The sequence below is a fragment of the Ipomoea triloba genome, chromosome 3 (assembly GCF_003576645.1).
Source record: "Ipomoea triloba cultivar NCNSP0323 chromosome 3, ASM357664v1".
NCBI lineage: Eukaryota > Viridiplantae > Streptophyta > Magnoliopsida > Solanales > Convolvulaceae > Ipomoea > Ipomoea triloba.
Window position 1 is genome coordinate 14,558,090 of NC_044918.1, and position 25,102 is coordinate 14,583,191.

At 37.5% G+C, this 25,102-nt stretch overlaps 4 protein-coding genes and 3 non-coding genes across 7 annotated transcripts; 6 read left to right on the forward strand and 1 right to left on the reverse strand.

The window, feature by feature from the left end:
- Positions 1-2,358: 2,358 nt before the first annotated feature.
- On the forward strand, positions 2,359-2,432 carry TRNAV-AAC. Its single transcript has one exon. It is a non-coding gene; the product is annotated as a tRNA-Val (tRNA).
- Positions 2,433-2,501: 69 nt separating this feature from the next.
- Positions 2,502-6,959, reverse strand: LOC116013452 (probable apyrase 7). Its single transcript, XM_031253219.1, has 3 exons — positions 6,790-6,959; positions 4,089-6,204; positions 2,502-3,319 (listed from the first exon to the last, which is right to left on the reverse strand). The coding sequence occupies exons 2-3, from the start codon at positions 6,094-6,096 to the stop codon at positions 3,015-3,017; spliced, it is 2,313 nt and encodes a 770-aa protein (XP_031109079.1). The 5' UTR covers positions 6,097-6,204; positions 6,790-6,959; the 3' UTR covers positions 2,502-3,014.
- A 644-nt stretch (positions 6,960-7,603) lies between these two features.
- On the forward strand, positions 7,604-7,676 carry TRNAK-CUU. The gene has a single exon. It is a non-coding gene; the product is annotated as a tRNA-Lys (tRNA).
- A 95-nt stretch (positions 7,677-7,771) lies between these two features.
- Positions 7,772-7,853, forward strand: TRNAS-CGA. The gene has a single exon. It is a non-coding gene; the product is annotated as a tRNA-Ser (tRNA).
- Positions 7,854-9,687: 1,834 nt separating this feature from the next.
- On the forward strand, positions 9,688-13,457 carry LOC116011786 (probable methyltransferase PMT23). The gene is made up of 8 exons (XM_031251198.1): positions 9,688-10,372; positions 11,154-11,303; positions 11,402-11,672; positions 11,753-11,863; positions 11,998-12,172; positions 12,282-12,542; positions 12,647-12,841; positions 12,979-13,457. Exons 1-8 carry the CDS (start codon positions 9,929-9,931, stop codon positions 13,178-13,180), a joined length of 1,809 nt encoding a protein of 602 aa, XP_031107058.1. The 5' UTR covers positions 9,688-9,928; the 3' UTR covers positions 13,181-13,457.
- A 3,869-nt stretch (positions 13,458-17,326) lies between these two features.
- LOC116014341 (probable inactive receptor-like protein kinase At3g56050) lies at positions 17,327-20,915 on the forward strand. The gene is made up of 6 exons (XM_031254379.1): positions 17,327-17,847; positions 18,010-18,127; positions 18,822-19,270; positions 19,386-19,576; positions 19,668-19,800; positions 20,076-20,915. Exons 1-6 carry the CDS (start codon positions 17,733-17,735, stop codon positions 20,642-20,644), a joined length of 1,575 nt encoding a protein of 524 aa, XP_031110239.1. The 5' UTR covers positions 17,327-17,732; the 3' UTR covers positions 20,645-20,915.
- Positions 20,916-21,368: 453 nt separating this feature from the next.
- On the forward strand, positions 21,369-25,102 carry LOC116011841. The gene is made up of 4 exons (XM_031251258.1): positions 21,369-21,922; positions 22,915-23,388; positions 23,847-24,341; positions 24,674-25,102. Exons 1-4 carry the CDS (start codon positions 21,440-21,442, stop codon positions 24,761-24,763), a joined length of 1,542 nt encoding a protein of 513 aa, XP_031107118.1. The 5' UTR covers positions 21,369-21,439; the 3' UTR covers positions 24,764-25,102.

Consider the following 25,102-nt stretch of genomic DNA (forward strand, 5'->3'; position numbering starts at 1 on the left):
AAATTAAAGCCATTAATGAGACCTTCAGTTCTGGCATGAAAACTATGAAAGCAATTTGTGAGTAATATAATTGATGTTCTTTTCTTGTCTTGTTACAATAACCTTACTCTTTCCCTTTTGTTTTAATTTCCAAACTCTTTTGTTGAATAATAATCTATTTACCTCTTAAATACATTTATGAAGAGCACCATTATTGCACACACATACATTCAAACCCCTAATTTCATATTTGAGTCATTCAATTCAAACCTTATCACTTTACATTACAATAATACTTTTAGATTTATCTATATATTAAATACCTATAACCAAAGACATTGTGACCAAGCGGCATAACTGTGATTCTCCCATGGGAGATCTCAAATTTGAATGTATATATCTACATAAATCTATGCGAGCTGTGCTAAAACTCGATCTCTAGTCTTTCTTTTCAAACTTCACTCATGTGACCAACTGAGCTTCTCATGCAAGCAATTATATGACCACTCTTAATTATTCGATTTAATGATTATTTTGAGATAATATAATATTTTTTAGAATCTTACATAACTTTAAAATGTAGGAAAATGTGGTTCTCATACTACAAAAAATGAACTAAAAATAAAGTTTGAAAATATTACATTTCTAACCTCATATATTTTTCTAAGATTATGGGAGATAACATAACCTAAATGCTCTATAATTGAGCTTTGATTCCCTTGCATTTTAGCTCGATTTTTTGTTGTTGAAAGATTAGCTCGATTTTTAATGTATCCTTAATTTATATTGTTTTTTTTTATATAGTTGATTTGAGATGAAATTTCACTTCTTGCCGCCCCCTTCATCATATATGTACCAAAATATAAAGTAAAGGAAATTTCAATGTTTCATGAGTTGACCGGAGTTTCCCTAGTAATGTTAAAAAGGAGTCCAGCTAGCTAGCACAAAGCATTAAAACCTAAAAGGGGGATAAAAACAACAATTTGACTTTAATACTAAATACTTCATATATATACTTTTGTTAAAAGGAAGTAAATATTCTGATCTTCTCATAAGAAATGAGGACAAATTCAACTTCTATTTTGAGAGAGACAAAATTAATAAAATGAAAGCAATTAAGGAAGGGGAACAGTCTCCATGACTTGCCCCTGACCACCACCACTCAGCGTACTAATTTGAAATGATGCTCTAAACTTTTAAAGATATATGATGATCGAATGTGGCCTAATAATATTTTTTGTCAAGATGATAAAGAAATATTCCTTCGAACCTAGGGCAATAACAGAGATAGAAGAGTAAAGTATACCCCTACATTTCTCGTCCTATTGCTATCCCTACTGAATGGTGATGCTTCATGCTTATTTTTGAGGTTCACCCAAAAAAAAAAAAAAAAAAGCGCACACACACACACACACTCATAACTCATAATAAGGCGTCAAGGTTACATGGTGTAGTTAGTTATCACATGTAAATATTATTCTTATGTGAAATGAGTCCATCAGCACTAGGGATGACAATTATTTCTAAATTTGTTGGGAACTCAATTTGACGAATTCTATTTCAAGGAATACAAAATTCATAAAATGAAAGCAATTAAGGAAGGGGAACACTCTCCATGACTTGCTCCGAACCACCACCACCCTATACTAATTTGAAATGATGCTCTAAACTTTTAAACATATATATGACGATGGGACCGACCTAATAGTATTTTTTGCCAGGATGGGAAAATACCCTCGAACCTAGGGAAAGAACATGGATAGAAGAGGAAAGTATACCCCCTCCCCCCTACCTTTCTCGTCCTATTATCATCCCTACTTAATTACTGCAACGTAATGTACTAACAGTGATGCTTCATTTTTATTTTTTACCCACAAAAAAAAAAAAAAACACACACACACACACTCATAACTCATAAGGCATCAAGGTTACATGGTGTAGTTAGTTATCACATGTAAATATTATTCTTACGTGAAATGAGTCGGTCAGCACTAGAGGTGGCAATTATTTCTAATTAATTTGTCGGGAAGTCAATTTGACAATTTGAATTTCAAGGAAGGCAAAATGCATAAAATGAAAGCAATTAAGGAAGGGAAATACTCTCCATGACTTGCATTGAACCACCACCACCGTACCCGTACTAATGTGTAATGATACTCTAAACTTTTAAGCATATACGAGGATGGGACCTAACAATATTTTTTGCCAGGATGGGGAAATATTCCCTCAAACTTGGGGCAAGAATAGGGATATAGAAGAGAAAGTATACCCTCACACATTTCTCATCCTATTGTCATCCATACTTACCACATGTAATGAATATTCCATGCATGTTTATTTCTGCGTTAATATAAAACACATGGACCAACTAGACATCAAGGTTTCGTGGTGTAGTTGGTTATCACGTCAGTCTAACACACTGAAGGTCTCCGGTTCGAGTCCGGGCGAAGCCATGTTTTCTCACATCCCACTTTTTGCCTTTTCCCCACTTTCATGTCACTAAGACATTTGCTAATAATTCATTTTTCTGCACAAACATGAACGATGATACTATAATCAGAACGAGCTAATCTATAATCTGACATAATACAGTGAGTTTCCTCCAAAATTTTCGAGGGAGAAAGTAATCAACAACACAAGTTTGCTATCAAGATTTCAGGCCAGCTATCGAATTAGTGAAAGGATCAAACAGTCATAACAGGCGTGGCAATGCGCTTCTGAATAATGTTCAGATACTCATCTCTCGATTTCCCTCCCGTTGAGATCATATCTTTCTCCAATCCCTACACTGTACAGGTTTCCTCTGCTGTTTCAATGCCACTGCCAACCATGTCAGTTCTCAGCTTTCTCGACGAATTTTGAAACTTTCTCAGTCTGGAACTATCCCTGCTTTCATCATTCAGCTGACCAAAGTTGTAACATAGCTACGTTGCACCCTCTCTGTGCAAGGGAGCAATGAGAGGCTTCGTGTTCTAAGATCCAGTTTCTGTTTGTGGCAGTGAGGAATTGTTAAAAACCAGAAAAAGGATTGTTCTTTAGATCTTGAACATTGGCCCCTCAGCTAACGAAGAATTAAGGTCTTCTCGAGATTGTGATCTCCTGCTCTGAAGTTGTTGGCTTCTATGTGAGGACCAGAATGAACCCATATTGTTACTATTATCAAACTGCATCTGCCCCAAGTTGCTTGATGAATAACTATGCGCTACATTACTAGATGATGGGTACAGGGAAGATTCACCGGGGTGGTTATTACTTCCCCTGAAACCAAATGCAGTGTCAAATGATCTCCGTTGTGTATCTGCAATCGTTGGACTGAGTGGCATTTTCACTTTTCCCTCCCCTGAAACACAAAATGAAATGATGATCTAAACGACAATTACACCAACAATAAACATGGCGTTTTAAGACAAAAGACAATTCATCAGGAATACCATATAGGTGCCATATGAATGAGAGCATTAATTTTACATGAAGCACAGCAAAGGCTTCAACTTTATTGGGTTACTGTCATTATGATTGCACCCACAATAGTTTTCAATGACACTAAACCAAAAAGAGATTGAGCTGGAGTCATTCAGCTGTTTTCAGGCATCAAAAAGAGGTTGACCATGTCACGAGATTTAAAGATGTAGGGCAGCCAAGAGAGTTCGTCAACTAATGGTGGAAATTTAGGAACTTTAACTTCTATATGCCAAAGAAGAGAATATGAGACCTTATCCTAATTGGAGCAGCCAAGTTCATCATTGTTTGGCTTGGGAATACAATAAGATGAGGTCTTTGGGAAGCATAATGAAATTAAAGGGTAGAAAAATCCCTTAACAATAAAAGTTTTTCCTGTACTAATTACTCTAATTAAAGGTCCAGGTATGACAAATTGAAATACTAATTACTCTAAATCCTTAGTCAGTTGACTGACATCACACCTCATGGAAAGCTTGCTGAGCCAAACACAGACACTTATCCATGAAAATGAACCCACCAAATGCTCATGTAGCAAAATAGATGGTATTTTTTCCTTCAAATTGTTAGGACAATGGAATATAAACATAGGCTTTCCATAATTTCATAAAGAAGTACGGCATAAGTCAGAGGTTTGTAGAAGTAATTACCGGTATTGATTGGACTCCAACGTTGGAGCCGGAAAGGATTTGGAACATTGATAATAGATGTTGTAGGGGAAGCATTATTTCTGAAAAGGGGAAGATACGACCTGCAGATGAACTTGGGTATCCACTTGCCAACAAATGATAATACACAGAGTAGAACAACCAATGAAGCAAACAGAATGGCTATGAGAATAATTGGGCTTATCTTCCTCTGTAATATGTTATACCTCTGAAATTCCAACCTCATTGAAACTCCCTTTCCAGCTTCCACAAGAGCAACTCCAAGTGTCCAAGTAAAACTTCCAGAGCCAATAATTACATTACTGTCAATGATATGCAATCCTTCTCTCAATAAAAACACTATATATGGTGCCCTGAAGCAATACTGTTCTATAAAAGGCTGGGGCACAACACTATTCTTTGCAACATCCCAAGTCTTCTCACAAAAATTTTGACCCTTCTCTAATACATCGTCTAGTGTGGCATCAGAAGTCAAGTTGAAAAATTGATAGACAACATAGAAACCAGATATAGCATAAAATTTGCCACTAGGATAGGGGTCAGTCTTTTTAAGAGCGCATGGCTGCACTTCACAATCAAGTGCTGGATTTTGGTCAGACCATTCAGACAAATTGACTGCGGCTCTTGCAAGTGCATTGCATTCATCCCATTTTGGAGCTCCAATAAGCTGAATGGGAACTCCAGGTTTTCCCCCTTTATTAACTAACCTGTTTACAATGGAAGGGTTTTTCATTTTTTGATGATGGGAAGCACAATCAGAACATATGTATTGCTCTTTGTAACCAGAGTGCAAACAAGGATGCTTTATCTCAATGTTCCCATTGACCATATCAGCTTCGCTCAACATAGGAAGCCTACTGAGAAGATGGGAGACAGACTTGTCAAAAGCATCATTCAGGCCATATCCCGGCAAGGAATAGGCAGTAAGGCGATGGTTAACAGGACCAATGCTCAGCTTTAAGGTAGTTTCTTCATTGGCAATTTCCTTACTCTCAAAAGTAACCTGGAGTGATGAGCCACCCATGTCCAGTGCACCAAATGTTTCCTTTGTAGGTCTAGACCCCAAGACATCATTGTGATAATTCAAAGCTATCCAACCATAAAAAGCTTCATCATTTCCAGAGATAATTTTGACCCACTCTCTCTTGCATAAAAAAGGTGAATATTTCAGAATGGACCAGGCATTATCAAGAAGCCATTCTGAGTCCGAACTTGGCAACCTACGAACCCCAGCTGTTGCATAAAGGAATAGGGAGGTAGTTTTATGTGCATGCCTGGGGATTTGTTTCTCAGCCCATCGTATTAATGGTTTGATTGCTGTCCTCAAGCCAGATATATTATGCACCAATTTGTCCAATCCAGGTTCAGTTTCCATTCGGTTATAAGCCCGTCCACTCTGAGATTTTGGTTTTCTCTGCAAATCTCCTGGAATTGATCTCAATGATATAGGTAGGTTGTCGCTATTTTTGTGGGTAATCGACGCTTGATATACATACACACGAGTCCCAGTGCTACCACAATCAAGCACAACATAGAACTCGGAAGCACCTTCGGATAAATTAAAATAATAAAACAGTGAAGCACACAACACAAAAGCAAACAACAGGCAGAGGATAACCAGAATAACTCGCCTCCATTTCTTGCGTGTAGAAGGGATTCCTGGAGATCCCTTATCCTTTGAAAAACTTGATCCATCAGTTTTTCTCAAAAAAAAGTTAGCCCTTCTTGCATCAGTTGAATTTCTCGTTGCTCCAGGATTAGGATCACCATCCTCTGGATCACGTGAGTGAAATGCGGAAAAATCTTGAAGGGAAATGGAAGAGGAGAGCCGTAATGCATTCTTCTGACTTATGCTAGGAATCTTATATCCATGGAATGAACCTGACAATGGTGGCAAAGCTGATGATACAAAAGGACCATTAGAGGTCTTTGAAGTTGAGAAGCGAGCCTCTGCAGCAGCAAGAAATTCAGCAATGCTGCTGAGCACCATTTTTGCAGAAACTTACTAGTTGTAGGCAAAAACGTGCTTCAACATGATTTTCTTGTCCATCTTCATGTTGTATGTGAAAAGCTCATTGCAACAAAACACTCGGGCATCCTGTGCAAATAACCACAAAGTAAAACAATTTATTGAAACCAATTATGTGCCTGACTAGTAGAACTTATGATTATAGATTATGATAAACAATTTCCCTTAGTCCAATTCACTTATGGCTTATTAGCTTAAATAAACTAAAAGGTGTTGTAAACATACAAGGTAATCTATAATCTAATTAAATAAGCTTTCCAAAACACTCCAAATGCTTCAACAAACAGTGTTTCCTCTAACAGCTAGTAAAGTGCTAGCTCAACATGAAATTATTCAACCAAATGACTGCAAAACAGCCAAAATTTCCACCTTGTTTACTGCAAATTTTCATAAACGACACTCGCATTTAAAGGAAACGAGAACTAACCTTCAAACTTAATTCCATTACATTAAATATGAACGCCAGAGCTCTAGACACAATAAACATTCGCCGATAACATTAACAGCACGTTTTAAACATTGTATTAAATTTTCTCACTTCCTTATCCACGGAAAATCTCAATAAACGAAGAAATTATGCTCCAAATTTAACGAATCGAGTTCTAGCATTACATCACGCGTTAAATTGTCGGTGAAATAGTGCAATCTACTTACAGATCTCAGAAGCCGCCGGCGGTAAGGACGGAGGAAGAGCTGTTTGGCTCCGCGAGATCGTCGGGAAGAATTCCGGGACGGCGAAGATCCAAAAGAGAGGACTGAATTTTAACGGAAACGAACAGTACCTAACTCGCTCGCCGTGTTGAACGACTCCATCACCCCCGTCATTTCCCCGTCTTAAAGTGCAAAACCTTTTTTCCTTTAATTTTTAATTCCAATTTATTTTATTTTATTTCATTTCATTTCGTACGAATATTACTGTATAATTTATAATATAATTCATAGTGGATAATTTTGCAATAACACCCCTCTATTTTGACCATTGAAGAACACTCCCCCTCAATTTTTCGGTCGAACTCGTCTGGCGACGCAGTTTTCTCAACCAACTGAAGTACAAAAAGTTAATATCTCTTTTCTCAATCAACAAAAGCACAAAGAGTCAATGTTTAACTGAGATTTAAACATGTGACATCTCATATAGGAGAGCAACAGTTATGCCATTTGACTGCAAGGTCTTTGGCTGTTGTGAGTTTTTCAGAAAAAAAAAACTTGAGGGTGTTATTTTTTTTAAATTTTACTAAGTCTCCATGTTTGAAAGTGTATGATTTCATTGACCAGCCCCCCGCATGGGCAATGAGCGATGGAATGATGTGATGGGTGGCGATGGGGTCAATAGTTTAATGGCAGACTTATGCAATACGCGCACCTAAACACATAATGGGTTTTCCACTCACCTTTTTAAATGGGAGATTAGTGTAGACTTTTCTATGATTACCGATTATTTGTCATATTTTTGGTTGATTTTCAACAAGCCCGTCTAGCTCAGTCGGTAGAGCGCAAGGCTCTTAACCTTGTGGTCGTGGGTTCGAGCCCCACGGTGGGCGCTCTTTTGCCGTCGCCGACTCGCCGGTTGTTTTTCCTTACAGGTTGTCTTTGTAGTTGGTATTACAGTGAGCTTATCAGACGTGAGTACCAACTTGTCGATATGTCCGAGTGGTTAAGGAGATAGACTCGAAATCTATTGGGCTTTGCCTGCGCAGGTTCGAATCCTGCTGTCGACGCCTTTTGTTGTTTTGCATTACATCTTTATGGATTTGTCTTGTAGTCCATGGGTAGTGGTAGAGGTCTAAAATTAGTGTAAAGACGATTAAGGAAGGGGTGGGTGTAGCTGTATAACCACCTGTCTCTTTTGCGTTCGGTTAATTTTGAAATAAAAAATAAACGGGCAGGCCCTTAAATAGTTGAAGCAACTTTGACTAAAGTTAGTTGGTACACTAAGCATGTCAATGCTTTTTATTATACTTTTTTTTTAAATGGATTTATTGTGCGGTTTGTGAAGCAATACATTTATGTTGAATGTCTTTTAAATACAAGCTATTATAGTTTCTTTATATAAAAGATAATTGAGGATAGAGCTTAATCGAATCAGGCTTAAATAACTATAATATCTTTTGACTAAAATTAGCTAGTACCATAAGTAAAGTCTTCTGAGCAAGTTCTACTAGTGCGTGTATTCAATTACTTGGGAGTAATACTACCTCACTCAACATTTTGATGTTGACATATTTGGAACTTTGGGAGTAATATTACCTCATTCAAAATTTTGATGTTGACATTTTACTTAGGACCCACATATTAAAGATAACTTTTCATCTTTTGTCACATTTGAAAGTAAAAGTGATGGAATATAGTTTGAGAGTTCATTTAACTCAAAAATATAATATGATCACAAAATAATTCAAGTCATGCAATTAAATCATAATTGACATTTTCTTCATGTTTCTACTAACGTGGTGGTACCCTATTAACAACACAGCGCCCAACAGTGTGCACTTGCTGGTTGGCGCGTCAGTGCTTGCTTTTCTCCTTCCCTCTCCTCACCCGTAGTTTTCTAAACGATCCGCGAACAAGACAACCCATGTGCTAGCTCAAAAGGCGTTGTTCTTAATCGATCGTAAGGAGTGGATGGTTGTTCCTCCTAATTCCCTTCTTACTGTAGTTGTTGATGACTTAAGTTAATTGAATGTTTTGTTTTTCAAAAAAAAAATTAAAGAACTTTAAAATATTAATATTTTTTAATAAAATAATCGTCACATCAGCAAAAATGGAAGGAAACTACTTTTTGTACTTTCAAATTTTACTCCCAACTTTTAGTCCTCTCACAAATTTTAGACATATATGGAGTACAATTTTGTCTGGACCTACAAGATGAAAATATATTATCTATACTTACCACATCATAAAGTATAATTAATGGAGTAAAGTTTAAGAGTCCTCATAGTAAGGAAAATACTATATATACTGATAGGGAATATTCTCCGATTTTGACCTCCCTATACGTTCACGCTCCAATTTTGTAGCCGAGTCGATGTCAAACTGTTCGGGTCAAAGTCAAAATCAACATGTCAGCATTTAGGCTTATATAAGGACATTTGACCCTTTGGTAAGGGGTCTTTTTCCCGTCTTCTCTCTCTAAACAAGACTCAAGATGCTAAGCTTTTGACTTCCTCTCTATTTACTCAAGAACAATCAAGAAAAAAGGGAGTTGAGACTGAGCCAATTTATGGACTTTACACTATACTTTACATACATCTTCTCTACATATACATTGTACACCAAGTATATGGAAGAATTAATCCATATCATGTACTCTCACTTTATATTCCCATTTTTTATACATATAAAATCTTAAAATAAATATTTATATTGAGACCCACATAAAAAAAAAAATAAGATGGAATAAGATTTTGAAGCACAAGCAGAACTCTCCAAGTAAAACTCAAACGGAAATAACAAAACATTTTTCACGAGAGTCCGTATACTATTTCCCATTTTGTTTATCTGGGAATCCGTAAATACGGAGTATAATATTATCCACGGGCACCGCTCGCTCCAAATCTACCCCTTCAGATACTCAGATTCCTTCTTCAATGGCATTTCACATTTGACTCTCTCTCATTCTCTCTCTCTCCCCATTCTATTCACATTTAATTCCATCCGTTGATCGATCAGTAAATTCAGTATCATACTACCATGTACGTATTCACACTCAGAGCAACTGTTCTTTAACAATGTCTGTACTTTTTATGAACTCAAGTTGAAGAAAAAGAGCTCAGATTGATTATTGTGCCCAGAAATGGCAACTTCATCAGTTCGAGATCTCTTCAAGGAAAGGAAATTCCCATTCATTCTCTCTCTTTTCCTCCTCCTTTTCGTCCTCACTTTTCTCCTCATTTCCAACTCCCAAAAATCCCCTCTCGACCTCACCGCCGCCGACATCGCCAAACCTCAACTCCATCTCCCCACTCTCTCTCCTCCCCCTCCCCCTCCCGCCGCCGAGAAGGAGGATGTCGGCGCCGCCGAATCGGATTCGATTCGGTGGACGGTTTGCGATGATCGCGATCCGGCGGCGCGTGACTACATACCCTGCCTCGATAATTCGAAAGCGATAAGCGCATTGAAGTCCAGGAGGCATATGGAGCACCGGGAGCGCCACTGCCCCGACCCGCCTCCGAGGTGCTTGGTTCCGCTTCCGGCGGGTTATCGGGCTCCGGTGACGTGGCCCAAGAGTAGGGACATGGTGAGACTGTTATCTTTTCGGTGGTAAGAATTTAAGATATATAGTTTAATTTATCTGCAAATTTACTTAATGCTCAATAGTAATTAGTAAAGTGTTGATTTTTACCTAATTAATTCACCATTAGCTAAATCAACTTGTCACAATTCAGTGTTAGTTTAGTGGTAGTTATATAAGGTAGTTACATCTATGTTACTTTAGTGGTAGACAGTAGACTGGTAGTTTATAGTGAGTATGAATAATAATCATGAATACATTGATCCTTATATGGAAAGTGTGATATTTTGAGAAAAATATAATATTTAAGGGTTGAACAACTACATATGAGAAAGTGTACTATTAATCAGGGATAAAATGATTCATTTTTGCTTACGATAGAAAGTGTATTATCGAGGAAAAATATGATATTTTGATGAAAAAATGTAATACTTTTAAATCAAAATATAGTACTCCGTATTACAGGTTGAAGAGTTACTTATGAGGAAAATTGTAATACTTATTTGGGAAAGTGTAATACTTATGAAAAATCTGACCCGTCTCACGAATGCTCATGCGTAAGACGGACTCATAGGAGATTTTGCTGGTATGGTAGTTTATAGTTGAGTAGTTCTTAGTGGTTACATACTTTCATCTATGCTAGTGTTTATATCTATTGTAGATGAATATTTTACAGTTTTTTACTTTTTACAGTCAGATATTTCATGCAAATTAATACTCCGTACCATTTTGAGTCTCAGAACATGGAAGTCTGATTTGTGTAAAACATTACTTTAATTATTCACAGGTATGGTATAACAATGTGCCACATCCTAGGCTTGTTGAGTACAAAAAGGACCAGAGGTGGGTGGTGAAATCTGGGGATTATTTTGTTTTTCCCGGCGGGGGGACGCAGTTCAAGGAGGGGGTGAACCACTATGTTGAATCTATAGAGAAGGTAGCACATGTCGGCTTGTTCCAAGTTTGTTATGTTGTGATTTAGCGTGGTTGTGTTCTTATCTGTTTGTGCTGGTTTTCGTTGTTGCTCGTATCCAGGCTTTGCCAGTAATAAAATGGGGGAAGCACACGAGGGTCATTCTTGATGTTGGGTGTGGTGTTGCTACCTTTGGTGGGTTTTTGCTGGATAAGAATGTTGTTACTATGTCATTTGCACCCAAGGACGAGCACGAGGCTCAGATACAGTTTGCGCTTGAACGGGGAATCCCTGCTACGCTCTCGGTCATTGGAACTCAGAAGCTGGCATTTCCGGATAATGTGTATGACTTGATTCATTGTGCGCGTTGCAGGGTTCACTGGGATGCCGATGGTAGTACATTGTCCGAGAGATGTCAGTCTTGTTTCGTAGAATTTCAGTGTGTAATTAATTGGGCGTTAAACGAATTGCAGGAGGAAGACCGTTGATGGAACTAAATAGAATTCTCAGGCCCGGTGGGTTTTTCATTTGGTCTGCCACTCCAGTATACCGGGATGATGAAAGAGATCGTAAAGTCTGGGAAGGTTTTGACTTTTGACTACTTGTTGCTTGGCTGCTCGTTTTCTGCATTTGTAGAAAAATCGGTTTTTGTCTGACTCCTTTTGTAAGGGAATATTCCTCGAGTTTTCAGCTGACAAACGGATCTTTTCCTTTGCAGCCATGGTTTTGCTCACCAAATCAATATGTTGGAAGGTAGTGAAGAAGACCTATGATAAAGCTACTTCGATTGGGATGGTTATATATCAGAAGCCTATTTCACCTTCATGTTACAAGAAGCGTAAAGAAAATAATCCGCCTCTTTGCGATCAGGCCATTAGGCCAAATAGTTCATGGTATGCGTAGAGTAATTTTATGGTCATCATGTTACCCTCACCGGTAGTTCAATTACCAAATTCCCGTTTTAATCTGCCCTCGATTGATTGTTCATATTGTATCCACTAGGTATGCACGTCTCGACAGCTGTCTTTCACAGCTTCCAGTCTCGAGCAATGGAAATTTGTACGAGTGGCCTGAACCCTGGCCCAAGAGGCTTAGTAGCAAACCTCCAAGCCTCTCTTTAGTAGGTAATGGTGATGATGAAGAAACTTTCAATCGGGATACCAAACACTGGGCTTCACTTCTCTCTGACGTTTACCTAGGAGGCCTTGAAATAAATTGGTCGGGCATTAGGAATGTAATGGATATGAATGCTGTCTATGGAGGGTAAGATAGATACATATATAGCCATATCTACAAAAGCGTTCGTATGTATACATTTTGTTACTTCTGATGCTAATAGTGCTAGTGATCGTTGGTTTTGGTCACAGGTTTGCTGCAGCATTAATCGACCAGCCTGTATGGGTAATGAACGTCGTTCCCATCAGCGAGCCAGATACTTTACCTGTTATATTTGATCGAGGGTTGATTGGAGTATATCACGACTGGTGTGAGTCCTTCAATACCTATCCCCGCACATACGATCTTCTACACGCCAGTTTCCTCTTCGAAAAGTTAGCTCAAAGGTATGTAAAGTTATCATCATTGCCTCCTATTTTAAACTCCGGTGAGAACTATATCTTGTTTTACGATTAGAATGCTTCACACCTTCCATTTATTCATGACATGAACTGTGGCTTATTGTGCTCATTTTCCCTTTCAGATGCGACATAATAGACATGGCGGTGGAGGTGGACAGAATCTTGAGACCGGGTGGCGTTCTTTTAGTTCACGACACCATGGATATGCTTAACAAGCTCACTTCAATTCTGCGCTCACTTCATTGGTCAGTAACCGTAAAGCAACAACAGTTTCTCGTTGGCAAGAAAGGCTTTTGGCGCCCGGATGAAAAGACCAGATTATGAACACACCCTCGCTGTATAATCTTAGCTTGCTATATATATATATATATATATGCAGCAATATAGCTTTCGTTTCAAGGAGATATCAATATTTTTTTTCCTCTAAATGTATTGCTAGGAGTTGAACTTTTTGCCCTATGTATGAATCCCAGAGGAACAAATTTCGGGTTGAGAAGCAAGAGAGGAACAAATGTATTTTGTGGAGATGAACATTGTAATTTTGCATACTTTGTTATCACTCATGAATGCAATAGAGACAAAATATTGTTTCTGAGCACAATTGAAGTAGTCAACTAATTCAAAATAAGTTAGTAAGTGTAGTTTTGATTTGTTAATGGTTGCATAGTGCAATGTTGTGGGCACTCATTTGGAGGCTTATAGGCCAATTGAGGGTCGACATTTGGAGGCCGGTAGACTAGTTTGGTGTTAATCTTGTGGGGAATGCAACATGCTTATTAATGAAAACCAAGAAAAAATTTACTAGGAGGCTATCCTAGGAGTTGTCATCACATGTTGGGTGTTGGGTGTGTTTATTGCTATTGAACTCTAGATTGGGGTGTATGTGAAGCATCAATGGTATAGTTATACCATGGGCTCGGGTTCACCCACAATTTAAATTATAAATTAACATTCAGTATGTAAATTGTGTATTTTGTAACACTAATAATTGTATCGCGTCCTTTATATACTTACGAATGGATTTTAATTTTTATGAAAGTTATCTACTATTTTATCAGAAATCAATATGAGTTTCCTCTATCCATATTGTGTATGGAACTCAAAATAAATTAATAAGACCCTCTCTCTCTGCTGTATGGGAGGAGTCAGAAGGGGAGTTATTAAAATGATCATTAAACTCCAATTATTAATCACTAATCATGCATGAAGACATGGTGCATGGCATTTAATGTATGTGCATTGAAATAATAGTTACTATACGTTGATAAAGAATAATGAATACATCAGGTAATTGCAGCTATGCAGGATAGTGACTACTGACCATGCATCAAACGCATATATTTTGTGTTTGTTTTTATTAGTGCGCGTCTTCTTTTTTTTTTTTATTTTTTTTTTATAATTACGACACTATAGAACTCTACGAGAAGGAGCACCTCTAACATCTCTTAAGCCACAAGATCTCCTCTGGGGATCAAGAACCGAAGTTTCCACTTCTCAGTAAGACCAAGATTGACAAGAAAATCTGCGCACTTATTTCCTTCTCTCAATACGTAAAAAATAATTTTGAAATGGTGCGCTTTAATTTGTGTGTACCATTGTTGCCCAACATGCATCCAAAAACCTCTAAAAAAAAAACTCAAACCAATAATCTTACTCTTACAAGTTTTACATGAATAAATTATTGTAGTATTTAGTCAATACACATTATTTGAGTAATAATTAATTTTTTTTTGGTACGGTCACCCAACAAATATTATGGAGTATATTAATTTTCACATTTCATGAGTACAAATAATATATTTGAATCTCAATCGACCCCACACAACTGACACAAGACCACAACACATGACTCCTCATGCTAATGTTAATTTTCAATAAAATGATATTGAATTATTCCCCTTATAATTAATGTGCTGCACGTGGCAATATGTAACATGGTGTCCTATAAGTTCAACTAAATCATGCTTCCTATTTTATTATTGTTGTTATTTTTAATCATACAACTTTTATGATAAGTCAAAAGTATGTTTTGTAGTAACCAAAAACAAATTAATATACTCCAAAATAGCATTTCAGGGTAGAACGTCACTAATTCGATTTTTATTAACATTTTTTTGATCGAGTGTTTGATTTATGAGTTATTATACAAAAACAGAATTTACTGTTTATTTAGTGTATATTCAAATAGTTATTGTAATTTTCTCTGGTCATTAAAAAAATGTTGCAAGATAAAAGATGGGTTTGTCGCATGAAATCGATGGTTTGCCTTTTCTTATGTTGTATTCTTTTGTTTGCCTTAATTGTCAGCATTTGAAGATATCTGCTGCAGCCTGCAGGTATTAGTCAATATAATAGAAGAATCTATTTGAAATTTAATTCATCCTATACAAAATTCTAATAGATAATAACAAATCTTATTTAATAATGTAATCTGCTTTGATTAAGGATAATCTAATCAAGCTAAGTCCAATTCAAATAGTCGAAATTTGAAATTCAATTAGATTAAAAAAAATTTTAAGATTAAATTTAAATGAACTTTAATTTTTCTGAGTTCGAATTTTACTTGACTCAAACTCCACCAATTCAAGTTTGGTTCAAACATGTTTAATAAAGATTTTAAAAAAAAATTGTACACAAAATTGTAAATTTGTAACATATTATATTATTACTGTACTATATTGTAAAACATGCATTGAAAATTCCTAGTCGAACCATTTAGTTGTTGATAGTTGACTAAAAGGAATATAGCAGTGGCAGACTTAAGATAATAATATAAAATATTACTTCATAATTAGCTTCTCATTAATATTTAATTGAACAGTGTTGTAGACTACTACTTTCAAATACGGAATAATAATATTTATTCACTCAAGCTTGTTATACATGATTTTGATAATACAATTTACTTCTCATATATAATTTTACTGATTTGCAAGTTACTATACAAAAATAGGATTTATCTAGCTCACACTTTTAGGCAGTGATTACGTATTTCCTTAGTCATTAAAAAGAAAGGAATAATTACTAAAATCAAATGCAGGCTATGTAACATCAAATTAAATCAAAGGGTGTGTATATTGGAAAATGTTATTTATCTTTCCAAAATTTTTCCTAATATGTGTATCATATTCACTAGGTGTCATAAATTGATTGATTCGCAAACTTTTAATTAAATGCTAAATAATTCAATTGGATGCCACTACATAAGGAGGAAAATTTTAAGAGGGGTACATAGCATTATTCGTGTATATTAGTCTTCTAAAAAAATCGAAAAATGAGTGGATCGAGTCACTTGAGTGTATAAAACATAATTCTCATACTTGAAAAATCACAAGTTCGATTTTGTGTGTGTATGCACGTGCGCATACGTATTATCAACCAATTTACGAATCACCAATTGAGATAACGAGCTTTGTCATGATGTGAAAAATATGAGGTAATTTAAGGGAAAATTATTCTTTTATCATTTTAGATTTTAGAATCATAATCCTAAACTTAATTAAGTAAATTTCATTTGACTAATGTTTTCAAGTAACGGATAGTTAATCACTGAAATCTAATTGTAACATTAATTATTGCCGTTAAAGAAAAACATTAATGGATTTCTATATGTAGATTATAGATATTCATAAATATCAATTTAAATAGACTTTTGAGTTTGGTTCATTTTAGAATATACATATACATATTTAAACACCTTTTTTTTTTTTTTTTTGAAACCCAACAATGGAAAGATACTATATTACTGAAGTAAACCAAGGACAAAGTTGGGAGGGGTCCCCTCCTAATGCCACGAATTAGACCGAGGATCAACCGTCTTTTCTAACACAACTTAATTGATTATATTGTTGTAGGAAAATGATCAAATGTTATTGAATTTTATATGAAAAAACAATTAGGTCTATGAATTTTTAAAAGTTACAATTAAACACATCAACTTATTATTTTTGTGCATTTGATCCCAATAGACAATTCCTCGGTAAGTGATAACAACCAATTGTCAGGGTTCCGGTGATAGAAACTGCGATAGCCAATGAACAATTACCAGTTACATTTTTCTTCTTCAAAGGTGACGTTCATTGATTTTCGTTATAAAAAATTAAGTAATCCTGTATAATAATCTACAAATCATACAAAAGAAATAAAAAAAATCCTATGTGACAGCCTCAATCGAAAGAACGAATATTATTTAGAATATATATATATATATATAGTTGTCATTGTAATAGTGGCCACCAACCTTAACTACCAAAGGCCTACAAAGCCCAAAAGCCGCTGCCCCACTTTTCACGGACTTCTGATGGTAACTACTAATTCGGTTGGATATTAACAACGCCCCCGGGCCCACATCTGACCTGTCATTTACATCTCTCTCTACCTAGTCAACCTGGCCCCATTTTTTTTACGCAACATTTTCCCGGTGTAACAAAAATTAATAATATTAAACACAAACCTACTGAAAATCATTCTCTTATAGTCTTATACGATGACGATGATTATGAAATGATAGGATCCCCTTCACATTCTGCCGCAGATAAGTATCGTGTTCTAGTAGCTTTATCTAGTGAAACAACCTGGGAAACTATCCTCGGAAGACTCGAAGATCTCAGGATGTTTTTTTTGGGTTTAATTCTTGGGTTTTGTTTTTTGGGTTGATTTGCCAGCTTTTGAAGTCAACAGACCTTTCTGGGGTTTGGGTTTTGTGTATCTGTACGCGTTTTTCAGAACCCTTCGTCTTCTGGTCCAAGGTTAATTAGTCCAGCAACGCGCGAAGAACACTCATTATTTACGTTTTTTTTTTTTTTTTTTTTTTTGATGAGTTTAAGGAGGCGGTTTTACAGACTGTACTGGGTACTTTTGCTTTTGATTTGAGGAAATGATGAATGGGTTTTGGGGATTCAGAGAGATTCGTCCTGCGTTGCTGGCAGTGGTGTTGGTTTTGGTTTTGGTTTACCAGCATTTGTCTTTTTGTTGGTCCCTGAGTGATAAAGGTATGATTTTTATTTTTTTAAAAAAAATTCTTTTTGGGTTTAGCTGGATTTTTTTTTTTTTTTTATTACTTTGGGAGGAGGGGTTTTAATGTTTAGTTTATTTTTTGTTGATTGATTTCTGGGGTTCAGATGATGAGTGTTGTATGGAATATATATATGCAGGTATTGTTTTGTCCAGATCTAAGGAGACTGTAGTTCATGATTCTTTTGAGGATGGCAATGGAGGAAAAAATCTGTGTCGGTCTGATGTTGAGTGTTCTAGAGGAAATGCTGTGGCTCTGTAAGTTTTTCTCCTCCGAAATGGTTAGATTTTAGTTGAGACCGAACACATTTTTAGAGTAAGTCGGACTATGTTAATGTTTTGTTTGTAGTCTCACTATCGGCTCTAGGCTTTTACTTTTTAGTGACGAGAAAACCCACAGTTAGTTTTCCACAGGGTAAACCACCCTAGCCCCTAAAGGACCATAGGGAGCTAGCTAAATAAGCTTATGTTGTCCATAGCTGACTGGCTCGAACCCCAAAAGGCTACTCCCATGAGAGTTGAACTTGAAATCTTGTGGTTACCAAGTCAACAGTATGATTAACTTGGTTAGGGTTGCCCATATCGGCTTTGGGTTTTAGGTTTTAGTTGAGTTGGAACGCATCTTTCAGTTCTGTTGTTTGTTTCATAGGAATTTTTCATAATGCATACTTTCTTATTGTCCAATGTTATGATGCAGTTTGTCTTCTGACTAAAAGTTGAAACTTGTTCCTTGATGTTATTATCTTGATAATCCTTCACCTCTGTTAAAGCTTTGAGAAACATAGCAGCATTCAGTATAAACCATTTCCGCCTTTTACATGTGGAATAACTCCAAATTCTTGATTGAGAAGCTCTGACCGGTGCATATATGATTGGTTTGGTCTAGTTCTTCTGATTTGCAGTAGTTAGGTTTCTGTTCTTCCTAACGCCATTTGCGTTTGTGTGTGTGTAGGAGCGTGGAAAAGCCTAGAAATGTAGCTCACAGGAAGTTGATGGCTGTAACACTAACACCTTTTAATCTGTTTGGCCCTTTTGTTCCTCCATTTTGGGTTAGCCCGGGCCCTGTACAGAGTGCTCCACCGCCATCTCCATCCCCGTTCTCGCCATCTCCTGCGCCATTGCCATCTATGGTGCCACAGTTGGCCCCGGCCCCTCCTCGTGCTGCTTCTATAACCCCATCATCAGTTCCTGCTCCTGCAGAGGGACCTAGCCCTAGCGTTTCGTCTGATAATTTCAGTGGGAAACACCATCGAGTTTTGATAGTTTCTGCAGCAATTGGCGGTTCTGTCTTGGTTGTAGCTTTGTTCATTGTCATAGTATTCTCTCAGAAGAATAAGATGGCGGTTGTCAGACCTTGGGCAACGGGGCTAAGCGGGCAGCTGCAAAGAGCGTTTGTCACGGGTAATGTTGTTTGTATGCTAATTAATCACCATAGGGTCTCCATCTAGTTTCCTAGATATCCTTCTGTTTTTGTCTCACGTTTTTGCTTTCCTCGTTTCTGCATTCTTAAAACCAGGTGTGCCAAAGCTGAAGAGGCAAGAACTCGAGACAGCGTGCGAAGATTTCAGCAATGTCATTGGTTCCTCGTCGGTTTGTACGTTGTACAAGGGCACATTGTCCAGTGGAGTTGAGATTGCTGTCATGTCTCTTACTTTCGCGTCTGCTAAGGATTGGTCGAGAGATCACGAAGCCCAATTCAGAAAGAAGGTAAATCTTTCGAGTTTCGAGTCTTGAGATCCCTTTCCCCATTGCAATTTGCAATCCTTCAGTGCTTATATATATCTGGTTGTGGTTTCAGATTGATTCACTGTCAAAAGTGAACCACAAGAACTTTGTGAACCTCATTGGATATTGCGAGGAAAAGGAGCCTTTCACCAGAATGATGGTGTTTGAATATGCTCCAAATGGAACGCTTTTCGAACATTTACACAGTAAGCTCTGATCTTCAACCATTACCAATCTTCTTTAGTCTTTTTTTGTTAGACCACCGAGGTCTCCTGAGCAGACCCTAACTGTAGGAGGCTCTTACCATACTCAGACTAATCCCTGTTCCAGGCCGGCCCAATTAAGGGACAAAGTGCTGGCCAGATTGGTTTTTCAGTCTATTTGCCAATGCTGATTTTAACCATGAAACTGGAACACAAACAATGAGGAAAGATTAATGGGAATGCTGTTTTTCTTGGTCTGAATCGCGCCATTTCTGCAGTTAGGGAGGCCGAACATTTGGACTGGGGGGCGCGAATGAGGGTCATAATGGGAACGGCATACTGTCTCGGGCACATGCACCAGATGGCGCCGCCAATCGCGCACAAGAACCTGAAATCCTCGGCCATACAGCTCGCGGAGGATTCTGCAGCCAAGATATCAGATTTTGCGGTCTGGAACGAGTCTGCTGACGACGAAACAGACGCAACGCCAGAGAGCAACGTGTACAGCTTCGGGGTGATCCTGCTCGAGGTGGTGACCGGGAGGCTGCCATACTCTCCCAACGGCACCGCCCTCGAGGACTTTGCATCAGACTATCTCAGAGGCACACAGTCCCTAAGGGAAATGGCTGATCCAACTCTCACTTCCTTCCAAGAACACCAGCTTGATGGCATTGGTGAAGTGATCAAATCTTGCTTGCGTCTCAGCCCGAGACTCAGACCTACCATGAGAGAAGTTGCAGATAGGTTGAGGGAGATCACTGGGATTGGACCTGATGGTGCAATCCCTAAACTATCTCCTCTCTGGTGGGCCGAGCTCGAGATACAATCCGCAGACATTTCTAACTGAATAGTTTCGACTAAAAGTCTAAACTGATAGTGAGATCGTACTTGTGTTCAACACAGCTTGATACATGAATCTTGTGCCATCTTCTTGATGGCAATTAGAAGTCTTGTATTTTTACAGAAGCTGTAAATTCAAAGGCTTGTGGGAGTTTGATTCATTTTTTTCTTTTTTTTTTTTTTAGCTTGTAAAATTGTTTGGTTTGGGGATCAGATGAATATATTATACATTTGGAATGTAATTTGAATATGTAGATAATGCTTCACAACATGCTATATATTCATTAGCTATCTGAAAATTACTATAAAACTTAAAATTTAGTGGATCACCTCTCCATGCAATAGTTATAACAAGGTGTACCATCATAATTTATTGAATATTTATAATTTAAATTGTGAACGTTCAGTAAATTGTAAACATTTAGTTATGAACATTTAATATATAAATTGTGAACATTTTGTATATATAAATTGTGTATTTTGAAACTAAGTCTACCTTCCACAGGATAATTTGCCCTCTTTATGGCTTGGCGCTCGATTTACCTTATAGACGGCCAAAACTAGAAAACTTAAGTTATAAAAAAATAAATCTAAAGTTCAACTAAAATGTAAATTATACTAATATTATATGCTTATTTCATTTCATTTACACAAACAAACACATATTCCTATTGGAAAACGACGTCGTTTTCCTGTTCACAGCTCAACTCAACTCTATAGCTGTAAACTCACCATCACTCAACAACGCCTGTCCTGCAAACCTCAACGGAAAAACCTACCGGAATTGTAGTAAGGTTAATCAATGGCTGTTTCATCACCGGAAAATGAAAAGGAGCCGATCCACTCCGCCGTCGCCGACGATGAGTACGAAGAATTCGACGAAGAGGAAGATGATGATGAGGATGAGGAGGAACTAGAGACGCTGGGTCAAGATGCCGGAATCCCGATGGACAGGGCGAGGATGGAGAGCCTGGTCCGGCAATTGTCGAGGCGGGGAGTGCCGGTGCGAGTCCACAGCGTGCTGATCAAGGGAAACGCTAACACTAAAGATTCCCTCATCGAAGCCGAGTTGGAGGGCTTGAAGTCCGCCTCTACGGTCCAGGAGTTGCTCCAGGCCGCCAGTATTGCCAATGCTCGGCTTCAGCAGCTCGGAATTTTCGATTCCGTTAGCATCACTCTCGATGCCGGCCCGCCGGAGCTCCCTGGGACTGCAACCGTGGTTGTTGAGGTTGCCGAAGCTGAAAACTTTCTAACGGGGGACGTTGGAATCTTCTCGAAACCTGAGGTACTCCTTTCCTCAAATCAATATTTATTTTTCTCTAATTTTATTTTTTTCTGGTGGCAATTGATTCTGGCATGGTATATAGTAATTGGTTTAATACGTCTCAATATTAATTGATTCTGCAATTGACAGTTTCTGTACTTGTAGCTATCATATTATGTGTTAGCAATTATCAAGTTATTTATTTACATATACAAAAAAAGTTAAGTGTAAGTACAAAATATGTTAACTGAAGGTATAGAATTTTTGTATTAGGGTTCACAATGCAATATGAACCCTGGTCCATGGTATAATAATTGCACAAAAGGGTGAAAATCCGCATTGCGGTTGTCAAGGCTCGATCCTGCGTCCTTGTAATCTGCCACCTAGGAACCAACTGAACTACCTATGAGTGGGATAGGGCATTGTGCTTCCTGGATAATGATTTTTTTGGGTGTATATGTTCATACAAAAGAACTAGGTTTCAGATTTTTTGCAAATTGTAATGATAGGAAATGCACCGGGAAGAGAGGTTTTAGCTCCAAAGTAGTGTTTGGTCCTCCTTTTAGCTTAATTGAGCAGGTAAGCTCCAAAATAAGCCGGGCCAAACAAGCACAAAACTAGCTGTTAGGAACTTGGGGTATGTTCCCGGGAAGCATGTGCATCAAATTCTGTGATCATGATTAGTCAATGAGGAATGCTGTTAGTTCTGTTTCAAGGGGATCCTCTTACATTATATTTATTAACTTCTTACCATTGTCACCAAGTGGGAAGGTTTTTCACTGCATATAAACTAGCTGAAAGAGTTTTGACTGTTTGTTGTCTTTCTTCCTTTAAGATCAGACATAACCACTATTACTAATGATTATATCTGCAGATACTATTATGTGTTTATTAACTTCTTTTATACTTCTGCGGTTCTGCCCCAAGACGCTCTTTAGTGTACTTGAACTATACATGAATGACTCAGCATTTGCTGTGTATCTGATCTGTAATGTCTTATAATGCATTTGTAGGATAGAAGTTGGTCACTTGAAGGCTCATTAAAATTGAAAAACTTGGTTGGTTGTGGGGATTTGTGGGACGGTTCTTTGTCCTATGGCTGGGACCAGACATCAGAGGTTAGTGCTGGTGTGACGTTCAAAAAGTTTACTCCCGTGACTGCTAGATTATCTCTACTTTCTAATGATTGGTTCAAGTTTTCTTCTTACAAAGACCAAGCTTTAGGCCTTTCTCTTGGCCTTTTATCATCTAGAAACCATGAGCTAGTATTCAATACCTCTTGGCGACCTTTGACAGAACCCTCACAAACAGCATCTACGGCTGTAAGACAGCTGCTTGGACATGATTTACTTTCTGTCCTGAAGTACACATTTAAAATTGACAAGAGAAATTCATCTTGGAGACCAACCCGTGGATATGCATTTGCTTCTACGTCACAAATTGGTGGCCTTGCACCAGACTATCAGAGCTTATGCTTTCTTCGTCAGGTTTAGTGCACTCTCCATATTGTCCTTTTACATTTATTTTGTTATATGTTCTGTCTTTTAAGTGTATTATTGTCAACCTATTTGTTTATTTCTCTCTGGCTTATGTAGGCTGATTATCATATATGTTGCATGCTACCTTGTGAGTTTATCATCTTTCAATTTTGGAAGTAAAATATTCAATGTATTTTTTTTATCCTGTTCCTTTTCTCGGATTCCTCTAAATTCTCTATACCATTGCCAATTAGTGCAATTAAGTGTTGTTTTTTTTATGAACTATTATGTTATGGATGGATTTGCATCTTTCTGTCATTTGCTTGCCACTTAAAGGTCTGCTTTCTTTTATGCAAGTATGCTACATAGTTTGCTTAAAGCGTATGCCCAAGTGGCCCTAAACTGTATGTTCCCTGCTAAAAAAATTACTTCATAATATTAACAACAGTTTTCGTTTTGTGGAACAGGAGTTTGGTTTTCGTTATGCTTTACCTTTGGGATTTTACAATGCTGCACTAAACATTGGAATTTCTGCTGGTGCGATTTTCCCATGGGGAACTGGATCCCTGAACAGGCCTTTGTATCTTCGTGAGAGGTTTTTCATGGGGGGTAATTCTTCTCCGGTCTGCTCGTTTGGGGGCCCGATATCTATATTGGGTTTTAAGTCAAGCGGGCTTGGCCATGCTGAGCCTCAAAGCGAAGTTAGAGAAGGTGCTAACAGTGAAAGTTCTAATTTTTCTGGAGATCTTGCTGTTACTGCTTTTGCAGATCTTTCGTTTGATCTTCCACTGAAGCTATTCAGAGACGCTGGGATTCATGGCCATGCATTTGCCTGTGCTGGAAACCTTGACAGATTGACTGAAAATACATTCCGAGACCTCTCTCTCCAGAAACTCCAAGAATCATACAAGGCCTCAGCGGGATTTGGAATTGTTGTACCACTTAAGCGACTCAGAATGGAGGTCGGTCATCTGCCTTACAATCTGCATGCCTTTGTTTTCTCGTTCCTCTTTTCCTTTCAAAAATTTCAATTTTGCGAGATGCATGAACCTAACATAAGGTTTATATATCGTAAGGTTTTGCTTATATTGGTTTTGTATCTCCTTATCAGTATTTGAAATTGCACTACAATTATGTGCCACAGAACAAGTTTTGCATTCTGAAACTGGCAAAATTGTTGTTACATCCTCGTCTTCCTTTTTCATAGACGAACTTTCCCACAGACTATTCTTGTTAAATCAATCAAATTATCCATGGTTGCCTGATGATCGAGTTGATTTTGCGCATTCTTCAGGTCAATTACTGCCACATACTGAAACAACAAGAGCACGACAGAGGGAAGACCGGTTTGCAGCTAAGCTTTTCTTCTTCATCATCATCATAGAAGCCACAAATTTTTCGTTTCTTCAACTTGATATCATGATCATCTAATGAAGGTAAAAATTCATCGCTTTTTGCCCGTTTTAGATGGCTTTCACTTTCAGATTGATCTCTTCTCTACTTCAATCAAGTATTCTATGATCCAACAATTACAATTTACAACATTCAATCTCCAAGAAAAATGCTATTCAGTCAAACATTGTAGGCTTGTAGCATCTTTGTAATCTAGTTGAGGAATAAGACAAAATGGTTGGTTGATATTGAGACAGGATTACCAGCAGGAGATTACTTTTTATGTGGTATGAAATAAAGAATGCTTTCTCTTTGGATCAGTTGGACTATA